Source organism: Camelus bactrianus, chromosome 25 (assembly GCF_048773025.1).
Source record: "Camelus bactrianus isolate YW-2024 breed Bactrian camel chromosome 25, ASM4877302v1, whole genome shotgun sequence".
Taxonomy (NCBI): Eukaryota; Metazoa; Chordata; class Mammalia; order Artiodactyla; family Camelidae; genus Camelus; species Camelus bactrianus.
This window is the reverse complement of record NC_133563.1, coordinates 20,592,864-20,606,982: the sequence shown is the minus strand read 5'-3', so window position 1 is coordinate 20,606,982 and position 14,119 is coordinate 20,592,864. Positions and strand designations below refer to the sequence as shown.

At 34.4% G+C, this 14,119-nt stretch overlaps 1 protein-coding gene across 1 annotated transcript in view; it reads left to right on the top strand.

The window, feature by feature from the left end:
* The window catches only part of EIF3H (eukaryotic translation initiation factor 3 subunit H), an 81,176-nt gene that overhangs the window by 13,568 nt on the left and 53,489 nt on the right, over positions 1-14,119 (top strand). The window contains exon 2 of the mRNA XM_010972576.3: positions 7,278-7,434. Coding sequence (XP_010970878.1) covers positions 7,278-7,434 — 157 coding nt within the window. The remainder of the gene's footprint in view (positions 1-7,277; positions 7,435-14,119) is intronic.

The following is a 14,119-nucleotide window of genomic DNA, read 5'->3' as shown; positions in this document are numbered from 1 at the left end:
TTTCATTGAGCTCTTGCTTTTTGGGAAGTTCTCAATTTACATTTCCCTGAGTCAAACAGATCCAAGACTCCACCTCCTGACCCAGGACAGGAATTGGGCTGCAGCCCAGCTTCTTTGTCTTGGGCAGTGTACCTAGGTCTGATATACCTTTGGATACTGCTGTATTAACTCACAGGGTTAGTGCCCAGGTTTGTGAGTTTTCTCTTCTGGCTTGATTGACTGTTTATTTCAGCTTTTCAGAAATGCAGCCTATTCACCATTTCTTCATGTACACAGGAGTAGAGGAGGTTGAGGTACTTTATGTTGGTATATTGCAAGGCCTGAAAGTTCCAGATATATTTCTTAGTTCAGTTTTTAACTCAAAAATTTATTAGAGTTTTTACCTTCATTAGAGGAATTTTAGGTGGTAACTTTGTAGACATATGTTTACTAGGTAAAGATTGACCTTGACACTGGTATTAGAACTATTGCTGATTATAAAAGCCATGACAAAGCTTTCCTGAAAGGATTTTATTAATATATTGTTTCATAATTCATCAAAAAAAGTTAGGAAATTGTTAGTCCTGAATTATGTAATAGTATCTGAAGACATAATTATTTCTGCCAGGAAGATTGGGTTTATTAATTATATACTTTAGGCCTTTTTGTTCCCCTAAAACACAACTTGTTTACTTTATGAAAAGCAAATCTTAGCCATTTTTTGGTAATAGCTTTTAAAATCCATAGGTGGCAAGTATTCTCTTCATCCAGATCTTCATAGGGCTGACTGCTTGTTCTTCAGTTTTCTGCTTAGGTGTTGTCTCAAAGGGAGGCCTTTTCCAGGTCACTCTAGCTAATGGTACTTTTTCCTGTTTATTGTCTTCATAGCGCTTTTTACAATCTGTAAGCACATTAATTTTCTTAGTTGTCACTCTAAGAGTAGTTGTTCTTAAGGTGTGAGAATTCCCAGCACTCTTTTAGAGGGTCTCAGATATCAAAACTGTTTTCCTAATAATAATTAAACATTAACTTGTCATTTTTACTCTCATTTTTTCATGAGTGTTTAATGGAGGTTTCCAGATGCTATATGATGTGTTATATAAAATGTTGAATACAGAAGCAGATATGAGAATCCATTTGTCTTATTAAACTAGACATTAATAGAATTTACAGAAATGTAAAACAATGTCATTCTTCTATCCTTAACAAATTATTTTTTTTGGAAAATAGTTATTCATAAAAATGTAGTCTAAGTTAGTGTGTGATGCATTTATTTTGTTAAGTAATATTTTTAACATTTTTTTGGTTTGAGTTGTTAGTTTGTAAAAATCAATATAAAAGTTCCTGGGGGTCAACAGTAATTTTTAAGAGTCTTAGAAGGGCCCTTTGACCAAAAGATTTGAGAACTGATATTCTAAAATATAAGCTCCATGAAAGTAAAGATCTTATGTGTTGGACTTAGTTTCATATTCACAGGATCTGGCAGAGGTATAACTGGCCTGTAGAAGTCACTCAGAGAATATCTAGGTGAATGGATTAATGAGAGCATGGGAAAAACTGAAAATAGCAGAATTCTAGTAATTTTGTGCAGGGCTTCCAAGTTGTTCTGTAGTAACTGGTCTTTGTAGATATCATATTTGATAGAAAATTATTCTAATTCATTAGAAAATACAATCTTTATTTTGGCCAGATTTAAATTGTTCCCTGGTATAGAACTGAAAGTTTTTGATACGATTTTAATCAAGAGGTATTAGAGATTCTGCTAAATGTTCTTTTTGATTGACTCCTGGTATAATTAATTTATTTGGCTATTTTAGATTATTAATATTTTATCCTGTAACATTGGGAATATTTGTTGTCTTAGAAGTTAAATCCTTTGCTGTTTTTAAGCCTTTTGGACAGTTAGATTTTCATTTTTTAAAAAAGCCAGGCACTTAAAGAAATAGTATTTTGTTCATCAGAGATTATGAAATAGTATGCTTTGCTTTCTCAAATTGTTGGCACTGAATAATATACAGTAGTAGGTAGAAGTGGTTCCTCTAGGGTAATTTCAGCAGATAGGAAATCTGTTTACTATCTTGCAACTTGGGATTCTTTAAGATCCACCCATCCTGGGAACATGGACACCTTAGAAAGCTAGGAGATGGTTCTAGAGAGCAGCGGACCTATTCCAAGAACAATACTTACTGTGCGGGGCACACCAAATAGGTTAGTAAGCATTTAGACCCAGAGTATGACGGTTTTAGGTAGATGTAGAAGAATTTGGTAATTTAGGGCTCTGCTGGCCAGTTTGTTTCTGTCCTTTAAGGCATGACTTATAGTTGAATCTTCATTTACCCACTAGTTTATAGGATAAAGGAACCTGGTCAGCAGTAGTTTATAAGCAGTCATAAATATGGAGTCAAGCCATAAAGAATAAGTCTTACTCTGCTACAGACACTTGAATGCTTCTCAGATGGACTGCTTGCATTAACTTTCCTCTCATATCTATAGTGTAGTGATCCTTCCAAGTAGGGCTTGAGTTCCTCTTATTAGGGGGTGATATTTATGCTTTTATAAATTAAAGGTTCATTTTGAGGTCTCAGTGTACTCACTTTTCAGCAACACTGTCTTGAAACAGGAAAAGAAACTTGTGGCTTAGCCAGTTGTGTGCATTGCAATCATGTGAAGAGTGATAGCAAAACAAAACAAAAAAGGAAGGCTGGTCATCAAAAGATAGAATGAAGTAGAGTGTTAGAATCACATGGACAGCCTAAAAACAAAAATGGAAACCAAAATTAAAAAAAGAAACCCAACCCCCAAACCAGTATAGGAACCCCAACCTAGATTAATTAACTCTGAATTTCAGGGGCTGGATTTCAGGCATCAGTATTTTAAAAATACTGATGGCTGTAATATGTAGCCAGGGTGAAGACCTCTTTTCATTTATTTAAAAATCTGAGAACAAGTGATAGGGAGCTCCTGAGTATGTGGGATCATTTGTGATACTTAAAAACAAAATACAATATAGGAATATGTTTTTCTTTTGAAGAGCTATTAAGCTTCCCATGTATCTTATAAGAACGGGGGAAGATGACATCGGTAAACAGGGTTAATTAAAAATATGAACAGAAGCATATGATTGGCTGGAGGAAGAGAAAATGAAAAGTCAGTAAGCATGAGTACAACAGGACTTGTGTGGTGGAACATTCCCATCTTGTGGCTCGTGAGAATAGTGCTGTTAAAGAGCTGAATTGCTCTCTTGCCACCAATGGCAGTTTCCTGCTCATGCTCCTTCTAGTGACCAGGGCACAAAAAAATGTCACGACCACCACCATTCCCTCAGTCTTTTTGCTGCCTGACCCCATAAACCCTTCACTGAACTTGTCTTACTCCATGCAGAAGCCCTGAATCTACAGCTTGGTCACAGAGACTTCTTTCAGAGCTGTTGCCACTGCATTCTATGAAAAACAGGCTTAGGGCATAAAGTTACTCAGTTGTTGTGAAGTGATTAAATGTACATTGGAGTCAGAAGTCAGATCTCACCTCCCTGGTTTAATAAATCCATGTCAGATTCTCTGTTTCCTGCTCTGTAAAAATGGGAAAATAATATTACTTCACGGAATGATTACGAGGATTAAATGAGTTAAAGCAAAACAAAACAAAAAAAGAAGGCTGGTCCATGCTACCTCATCAAAAGGTAAAATGAAGTAGAATGTTAGAATCATGTGGACAACCTAAAAACGAAAATAGAAACCAAAATTAAGAAAAAGAAACCCAACCCCCAAAACCAATATAGGAACCCCAACCCAGATTAATTAACTCTGAATTTCAGGGGTTGGGTTTCAGGCATCATTGTTTAAAAAATAGTGATGGCTGTAATATGTAGCCATGTGAGACACTTGGAGTGCTTGGCAATAAGTGATCAATAAATGTTTACCATGCATTCCTTTAACAGGTATATTTTGAGTATCTTTTATGTGCGAGTACCTGTGTTGGGGGTTGAAGATGTGATGAGTGAAACGTCCCTTCCTTTTTATAACATGTAAGAGGGGAGACCATGAGTGGAACATGGATATTGTCTTACTTATAAATACCAATATAATCTATGGAGTGTTTTTATATATACAGTAAGTTCTTGGGTATTTATGCAGGATATCAAAAGCCTTTATGTCAGTTGGTTACTTCTGATCAGGAGTTTCCTTTTATTTATTTATTTATTTTTTAAACATTTCTTTCATTGAGCTAGAGTCACCCACAATGCTGTGTCAAATTCCAGTGTGGAGCACAATCCCTCAGCTATGCATGAACATACATACATTCACCGCCACATTCTCTTTCGCTGTGAGCCACCACAAGATAGGAGTTTCCTTTTGACATCGAAATGAGCCTGCTCTGAAGTTTGTAATGAGATTCCACTACATTCTTTTTTAAACCAAAGAATTGAGATTTTAGTGTGTATGTAGGAAATAGGAAGATTATAAAATGTCACAATGAAGAATGAGTCTGCTTAGTTTTGATAAAGTTTTTTTTCTGAATGCTTTATTTCATCACATTTTATTAAACTGGCAAAATCATAAATATTAGAGTTAGAAATTATTTTAGTGATCGCCAGGCCTTTTCTAAAGGCTTTCTATTTTGGATAGCTGTAAGTGCTAGGGAGAGTTCATCCTTAAAATTGAGACCTTCTTCCCTGAAGCTATCACTTGTGGTCCTTCATTAGCCTTTCAAAGTAAGACGCATCCTCTCTCTAGTGCCTCACTATTTGGAAGGTGCTCTCTGTGATTGTCCCTAGCCTCGAGAGAGATTTGAATTCAGAGAACTGGTTCTCATCACAGGGTTTTAAGCTTTCTTACAATTTACCTTTCTGGGTATACTTACTCATGTTGATTATCTTTAGCAGATAGTTAAACCGCTGCTTTTCCCATTGCTCAGTTGAGTACTCTTACTGGTAAATTTTCTCTTGGTCATCATAGAGAACTGGATATAGCTGGTCAGCAATGCTGAAAAGAGTGAAGTAATTGTTTCTCTGACTTTAAGCACTGTACTTCTGTGGTTGCTGTATAAATTGCATTGATTCTTGGGGCAGGCTGTGCTGTTTGGTTACATGGCCTCCAATCCCTTTACAGTTCACATTGGTAAGAGTTAAGATAGTGTGTCAATATAAGACATTTTTGAACTATGCTGGTTGGTTTTTAAACATAGTAATTATTCTTTCTCATTTCTTTTCTTTATAAAAGGAAATAAGGTTATTTTGGCCCAGCTTTTTGTGAAACTATACTAGGTCCTAGTCATCAATACTCCTTTCAGCACACATAGGAATCAGCTGTTTAGGAATCGGTTCTAGAATTTGTGCAAAGATATGCGTTAAGCTCAGATGTCTTCTAGCACCTCTCCTTTACTTTGATTTCAACTGTGGTTCAGTGATCTCTGTAATAGGGTTAAGTATCGCAGAAGCTAGGTAATCTAGGCAAATTGGTGGGTGTGTTTGTAGTAACTCTTTATCAGTTTTGTTTAAGTGTGAAAATGATTGTCCATGGCAGAGAGGAAAGTTGAATAGGAATTAAATAGTTCTGCTTTCCTTTTATTGACAAAGTCAATAATGTTGATTATTTATTGAGCATTTATTGCATGGCAAATTCTGTGTGAAGTATTTATACTTTCTCATTTTTAGTTGTGTCAGTAATGCTATGAAACAGCTCCATTTCTTGTTAGAAATCCAAAACTTAGAAAGATTAAATAGCTTTTCCAAGGTCACAGCTAATAAATGATGGAGCTAGAACTCCTACCTATTCTTCATGACTCTTAAAGCCCATTTTATGCCTTCAAGAAGTGGAGAGGTCTTTTACATAGGAATGTGTAAGGTTTGTGCACTTTCTTCATGGCGTTGAAGGTCTGTCAGTCTTACCAGTTAGTGTCCTTCCACATTAAGCCCTTTTCCCTGCTAACTGCTTGCTGTCCTTAGGAGGTCTGGATCTTACTGGTGTAAAGTCTTTTTGAGTCTACTCATCACAGAGTCTTTGCTTCATGTTACTACTAACCCATGGTTTTAATTATTTAGTTACTGATATGAAAATCATCTCCTTGTTATTAAAGTATACACTCAAGCTTTGGGGTTAGACTTAGTTTAAGTCTTGGCTCTAACTGGATGTGTGATCTTTAGCCATTTACTTCTCTCTGGTTAAATTTTCCTATTTGTAAAATAAGTATAATAATGCTTTCCTCCTAGGGTAGTTGTGAGAATTACATGATTTGATAATGTGTTTAAAATAATTAGAATACTGCCTGGCACCATGATGTTCAATAATTGTAACCTTTATTATTAACTGGTTACTGATGATTAATTTCTATCAATAATGTATTTTAAATGAAACACTGATCAGTAAAATACTAATTACCACTTTATTGTTAGACTTATTTTTCCCTCTGAGAACCTTCTATTATATTTTAGACTGCGTTATCCCATGGGCTTGTACTGAATAACAGACTACTACGATTAATAAATACTATGTGCCAAGCACCATTCAAAGCCCTTTAATATATTAACAAACTCATGTTGTGGGAATTATTATTAATCATTACTGTTACTGTGAAATTTTAAATTAATTGCCTTTTCAGTCATGTAGTGTTACCTCTTTATCTTTATGGAAATATTGAAGGAGGGAGTAATATAAGAGCCGGCAATTCCATTAGAAGCTATTTGGTATGTCCTTCTGGTTGAGAAGAAATAGTCAGTCCTGGAGACTGGATTCTCTTTGTGTTCTCCATTACCAAGCAGATTCTTCTTGGATACCCATTCCCATTGTTGCTTCCTCTGACTGAGATGCCCTGTTCAAGAACCATCTTGAGGTGTTGAGAATTTGTCAGAGGGCCCTGCTTTTAGGTGTTCAGGTAATTGAGGTCTTTATCTCTGTGTCTTATTGATACTTTTATCATCTATGGCAGGAAATTATCTTTCTCTTAACAAAGGTGAACAGGATCACTTTCTTTGTAATAATCGCAGGTTGAGGTGATATTGTTTGGCTGAAGGAACTGTTGGATGCCAGACCCTTGGGGAGTCTTGACTTGAAGGTTATGAGTGCTATTACGTGGATGTGTTTGACGTGTCTCCAAATTTCAGGAGTTTCAGATGTACATTTAGACTATGTAAGACTTCATTGTTTATGTAAGGGCAAAGGAAATGATTTGTAAGAAATTTGGTTAGTTCTATTATATAAATTTGTGGGTTTGCAAACCCACCAGTAAAATTTATTTTTTCTTTGAAATAAAGTGTAAACTATAAGAATGGTATTTAAGCTCCTTTCTGTGTTTTCTTTTAGGTGGTATTAAAGATAATCAAACATTACCAAGAAGAAGGACAAGGAACTGAGGTGGTTCAAGGAGTGCTTTTGGGCCTTGTTGTAGAAGATCGGCTTGAAATTACCAACTGCTTTCCTTTCCCCCAGCACACAGAAGACGATGCTGACTTTGATGAAGGTAAGGGTACTCATCGTAACTATGTCTTTGCAGTGCACACAAATGGTTATTAATCCAGTTCTCACCATAACCTTTGACGATCTGTTGTTGGGGTCTTGAAAAAATGATAACACATTCTCTGAAATGAAGATTTATTATCAAAAACTTGATTAGCTTGGCCTTTCCTTATTTGGAATTTGTGATTCTGATGTTAATAATCTAGATTGGAGCTGTGCTGATGTTAACTTGTCCATTAGGAAACCGTCTTGCCAAATACATTGTGAAGGACAGGATCATCTTTATGCCCAACACCCATTTCCTTCTGTAGTATTTGACTTACTGTTTAAGAAGAGATGAATTGATCTACCTATTTCAAAAGACATTCCTTTAAAAAAAAAAAAAGGAAGACAATCCTTAAGCATTTTATTTTTGTGCTACAAGTGTAATTGCTTTGTTAGGGATGGCTAGTAGGAGTTAAAGGCTCACACCACAGGTCACAGTAAGCATCCGAAAGGATTAAAAAAAAATCTAGTTGAAAATAATTTCCCACTTGTCTGAACTGTCAGAACTCATTTTGCATGTATAACTTTTATTTTTTTATGGTAGTTAAAAAATATATCATTTTAATTATTAAATGTACAATAGTATTAACCTTATGTTCATAAGAGTTTGACTGCTATAGATACCTTATATAAGTGGAATTATGCAGTCTTTTTATGACTGGCTTATTTTACTCAGCTTAATGTCCTCAAGGTTCATCCATGTTGTAACATTTGGCAGGATTTCCTTCTCTTTTTTTTACGTTTTATTTTATTTTAATTTAATTTAATTGAATTTTTTGGATTTCCTTCTTTTTTAAGGCTGAATATTCCCTTTTATGTGTACATATTTTTTCCATTCGTTTGTTAATGGATATTTAGATTATTTGGCTACTGTGCATAATGTGCAAATACCTCTTTGAGATCTTGTTTTCAGTTCTCTTGGATATATAATCTCTTCAGAAATGAGATTTGTTGGATCATAAGATAATTGTATATTTAATTTTTTGAAGAACTTTCATATTGTTTTCCACAGTGGCTACATCAGTTTGCATTCCCACCAACAGTGCACAAAGGTTCCCTTTTCTCCACATTCTTGCCAACACTTGTTATTTGTTGTCTTATTGATGATAGCCGTCAGGTGTAAGGTAATCTTTCATTTTAGTTTTGATTTGCATTTCTCTGATGATTAGTGATGTTGAGCATCTCTTCATATGCTTGTTGGCCATTTTTATGTCTTCTTTAGAAGGAGAAATCATTATTCAAGTCCTTTGATCATTTTAGGATTTTTAAATTTTTGTTCAGTTGAAGGAATTCTTTATATATTTTGGATATTAGCTCCTTATAGTATATATGGTTTGCAAATATTTTCTTCCATTCCATAGGTTTCCTTTTTCACTCTTTTAATTGGTTTTTTTTTGTTGTTGTTGTTATGCAGAAGCTTCTTAGTTTAATATAATTCAACTTGTGTATTTTTGCTTTTGTGGCCTGGCTTTTGGGGTAATATCCAAGAAATCATTGCCAAGACCAGTGTTACAAAGGGTCTACTGTGTATTTCCTTCTTGGAATTTTATGCCAGTACCATACTGTTTGATTATTGTTGCTTTGTAATATGTTTTGGAATCAAGACGTTTGATGTCTCCAGCTTGTGTTTTTCTTTCTCAGGATTATTTTGCCTGTTGAGGGTCCTTTGAGATTCCATATGCATTTTAGATTTTTTTTGCCTATTTCTGTCATTGGCATTTTGATAGGGATTACATTGAATCTGTAGATTGTGTTGAATAATATGGACACTTTAACAATATTAAATCTTCCAATCCATGAAAACGGGTTGATGTCTTTCCATTTATTTGTGTCATCTTTACTTTCTTTCAGCAGTGTTTTGTAATTTTCAGTGTACAGATTATTTCATTGGTCAAGTTTGTTCCTACGTATTTTATTCTTTCTGATGCTATTATAAATGGAATTGTTTAAAAAATTATTTTTTATTGTTCATTTTCTGTATAAGTTTTAATTGGTCACTTTTAACTTTGATAAAATGTTACCTCAATTGACTTCACATCCTCATAATACTTTGAACAAATAGTAATACAAAGTATATTCTTACTAAGGGTAATACCATGGTATTGCAGTTTGGTCTATAAATCTTTTTCTTATTGAAGCAATACCTCTAGAAACGAACCAAGGCTGTTTTATTCTAGGCACTCAGATGTTTGCAATTTAAAAGAACTTTGGTGCATTACGTGTATTTTATTTTATTTTTTACCAGCCAGGATCTCCCTGTTTCCTCTGAACTTCTGTAATATTAATGTTAAATGTGTGAAATATCCAGGATTAAGGTTGGGATTTCTCTTCAGTCCATTCTGGCAGGTATTAGGATATATCTGTTCCCATATTCACCAGCATATCTGGAGATGCTCAGTTGTAATTCAGTAATAGCTCTTTTAGATCTGGAAGACGCGGGAGAAGACCAGGGACTGTTAGCACAATTTCTTTGATTTACAAGTGAGGAGCCTGAGAGGTTCACGTGGAGTGGCTTACTCAGTTTCCTGGTTAGTGGCACAGTTGGGAGTAGAATCCATTCCTGAAGAGTTTACATTGTCTTGTGGTTTTCTCAGGTAATTAATTTTGTTTTATAAAATTCTTCATTTAGAATATGAGTGAGAAATAATGTTCAGTGCAATTATGGTAGGTGAACACAGCAAAATGTCTTACTCTTACGGACTTGAGGCAACTGGCCTGTGTGGTATTTCATTAACAGGTGCTTTAGAAAGCTCATTAAAAATGTTTTAATAACACTGAGATAAGAAGAGACTTCAGTTTAGCATTAAATAATTTAAATAAGCTACAGAGCATTGTGTACTGTGTATTATATGTACATTGCCTGTAATCACTCACTCTGCATAATCGAAGGTCTTACCAGTCCTATTTTCTGATTTAGGAGACTGCTGCTAACTTGTCCAAAATCATTTAACTGGGACTAGGGGTTGAGATCTGTGGGTACCTGATCCCAAATGCCATGATTTTCCTACTAAGATGGTGTTGATTTAGAAACTTAATGAAGTGGAAGCCAGTGATTAGAGAGTGCTGAGTGTAGAAGATCACTATGCTGTATCTTAAATTTGCTTTTTGGGAAAAACAACTGAATTTTTTTGCTTTACAAGCTAGTAGGATTTGGCATTTTTCTTATATATGTGAAAAGTCAAAGGCAATGCCCTGAATTTCTTCATAGCGTCCTATACAGTCTTGAATTTTACGTTCTCTCACCTAATCCATTTATTTATCTTAATGGATGTGGGTATGCAGCTCTTGTAGATTTTTATCATATCTTGATAAAAGCTAAATTTTCCCATTATAGTCCTGCACGTTGATTAAGATGTTATGCTAAAGTCCTATTGTTTTGCTTACTGCTTTTTTGTTATTTTATGCATCCTAAAACTAATATTCAGGGAAAGATCTTTTCCTCTGCCTTTCACCCTATGGAGGTAAAATAAAATACTTAACAAACATTTAATAATTTTAGTGACTACGTATTTTGAGTTGTTTTAGGTTGGTTTTTTCTTTCTTTGTTTTTGTGCCTCACGTAAAGTAGAGATTCTGGTCCAAAAGTGAGATGTTTTAAATTAAGGCCTGGCAAAGTATGATCTGTGGGCCTGCTTTTGCGTGTAAAGTTTTATTGGAACACTGTCCTGCCCATGCACTTACATATCTTCTGTGGCTGTGTTCCTGCTACAGTGGTTTAGTTGAGTATTTGTGACAGAGACCACATGGGCACTGAGTCTGAATTTTTTTAATGTCTGGTTCTTTAAGAAACTTTGACCGCTTCTTTTTTATGTATAACTTTTCTTGTTATTTTTCTGCTCTCATAAAGATAGTTTTTCTTTTCATCATAAATTGACTTTTTGCTTGTTGTTTATTTCTTCTAGATCTTGCCCTTAGCACTGACTCTTGGTCCAGAATGTATTGTGGCACTGTAATGAAAATGCTGGTATCATCAAGGGTTTTGTTTCACTGGTGTACCTGAAAAGTTAAATGGTAGTTTTTGCTTTAATTTTAATGCATTTTTCTGTAAAAAAAAAAAAATCCACATATTGAATTACTGACATTTAAGGGAACTGTCTCTAGATAGTAGGGAAGAAAGGCTTTCATTTAATGGTTGTAGACCTGTGACCAGGTATCATGGGAAGGTAGTGGTATGAGGCTGAAAAACTAGGGTGGAAGTCTCAGCTCTGTACTTAGGACCTGTGTGATGCTGAATAATTCATTTCTGAGCCAGTTTTCTTTGACTCTCTAGTATCTCTTATCTAGAACATATGAATTGCTCACTAACTGAATACTGGAAACATAACTGAAGGATATTTTCTTATGTGAGTAACTTTTTGGGTAGTGCTACCATGGATTATGTTACGATTCAAAAAATTAGAAACTGTATTATATGAAGTTTGTCTTGTTTCTCTCTGTGCATTCACATTTTGTTTTTGCATATGTGATAACTCCTTCGAGTGGGTTAAATCTTGATGCACTTTTATGTTACAGAATTTACTTTCTAGAGAGGTAATGGGCTCATATTGGAGAATATATGATTTTTTAAAAATTAAGTAGAAAAACTCATATTAAAATTCCCATTAGGGGGCACTATTATCAAGCTTAGGAGAACTGGAGACTAATTTGTTTTCTCAGACATGCTACCCGAGGCTTGCTAAAAGGGAGAAATATTTTCATCTTATAAGATTCAGATACTATTTTATACAACTGAATTCCTTAAATATGTTATAAAGTGCACTGAATTAAACACAGATCCAATAACTCACTGTCTTGTTTTTCAGCAGACTAAATCAATGTAATATTGCAGGTGATATAAGAAGCTAACTTTATTCTGCATCAGAGCCAAATCCATAATTTTCATATTCAGAGTAGACAGATTTTTATATTTTGATCCTGTAAGTCAGTCACAAAAGATGTTCCTTGGCCTTCAGATAAGTTTGTTTCAGAAATGAAGCATTAAGACTGTATTGTGCTACTAAAATGCAGTTAGAGGAATGAAATGATACCTAATTTAGAGTGTTAATGTGTGCAGCATGTATAATTACTGAAGTAATTCCACATGTTGAAGTGGTATGTATACACGCATAGCCTTTAACTTTTCTGTTTATTTTCGAGTACTTGAAAATTATTTTCTTTTTCTATTACTCATGTTGGGTTTTAGAGCAAGAAACTCTACTATAGACTGTTGTATACAATCATTTTATCAGTAAGCTTCCAAAAGAAAAGCAGTGGTGTGGAGTCTTAAACAGATTTTTCAAAGGCTAAAATATGAATTGGAAAAAATGTAATTAAAATAAAATGTAATCACAGTAGTTTTTCACAGCATCGGAGTTACTTTTGTATCACTGGGTTTGGAGGGAGTGGGTTTGTATAGTTGTATTATTTGCAATGCTTTCTACATCAGTAAGCCATATTTTACATTGGAGAAAGTCTCTGCTTAATTACTTGCTTCCTGAAGTGTCTCACCTCTCTTCTCTTTCTTCTTAGTTTGCTTGCAGCTCATACCCAGGGCAAAACTGCCTGAAACCTAGCCGATGATTACTATTTCGGCCTTGTGTTGCTTTTGATTTCATGGAAGAATTGAGTCAGGATAGAGAAAGCTTTCCATATTTTTTCAGATAGATGGGGACATTTTGTGAAAAGACATGATGTTTACTTATTTTTTTGCAGTATCTTCTATCTGCTTGAATAGTCAGTGATCACTGTGAACTGTTTGACAGATTCATTAAAAACAAATCCTATTTCTTTCCTTGCTTTTTTTTTTTTTTAATTTCAGAGAGCTTTTTTTGGTAGAAATGTTGGAAATATTGACAGTTTTGGAGTGTATTTTGAAACTTACTGGAGAAATAGGAGTATGTTTACTTTATGATCTCAAATCATTAAGTGGAGGTATGATAAAATGTTTCAGATAAATCAGGGAAAAAATTCCTTTTCAGCTTTTATCCAGCAAATTACGTTGAGTGGGTGGTGAAAAAGATACAGATACAAAATCCTAGTTACTGCTTTGAAAGATTTTAAGTGGGAGAGACAAGTGTGTAAATAAAGAATTGTGAAACAGAATGGATTTGAGGCTAGAGTGAGGAAGGAGAAAAAATGATGGGAACACTCAGATAGGAGCTACTAATTCCTTTTGCGGGATGACTTCACAGGGGAGGTGAAGTTTGATTTTGTAGATGGTTATTAGTTGTATTTTAAGTAATTTTTAAGAAAGTTATGCCTTGTGAGTTTTCTCCAATTCACATTTCTGGGTCCTCGTAGATAACACAAGCATCTCTAGAAATAAAGAGCAAACTATTTAATATACATTCAATTTGGCATCTTTATTGTTCAGAGATAATTATGTTCCTTGATAATATTTAATTTTGTTGCTGATTTTGTATCAGGTAGAGAAAGTTCCTTTTGAGTTCTAGACTCTTGATCCATGAAAAGATGCCTGACAATAATTGAGTGCCTTGTTTACAGGAACTCGAGACCCATGCTGCATTTAGCTCTATTTAAAATATTTATTGAATTTTTAAATAGGATATTCAGTAAATTCTAGATATTTCATAAAACATTTCATATGTATTTCATTTTAAGTGAAACATAGTCAGGTAACTAGAGAGAATCTGTACACTAAATTA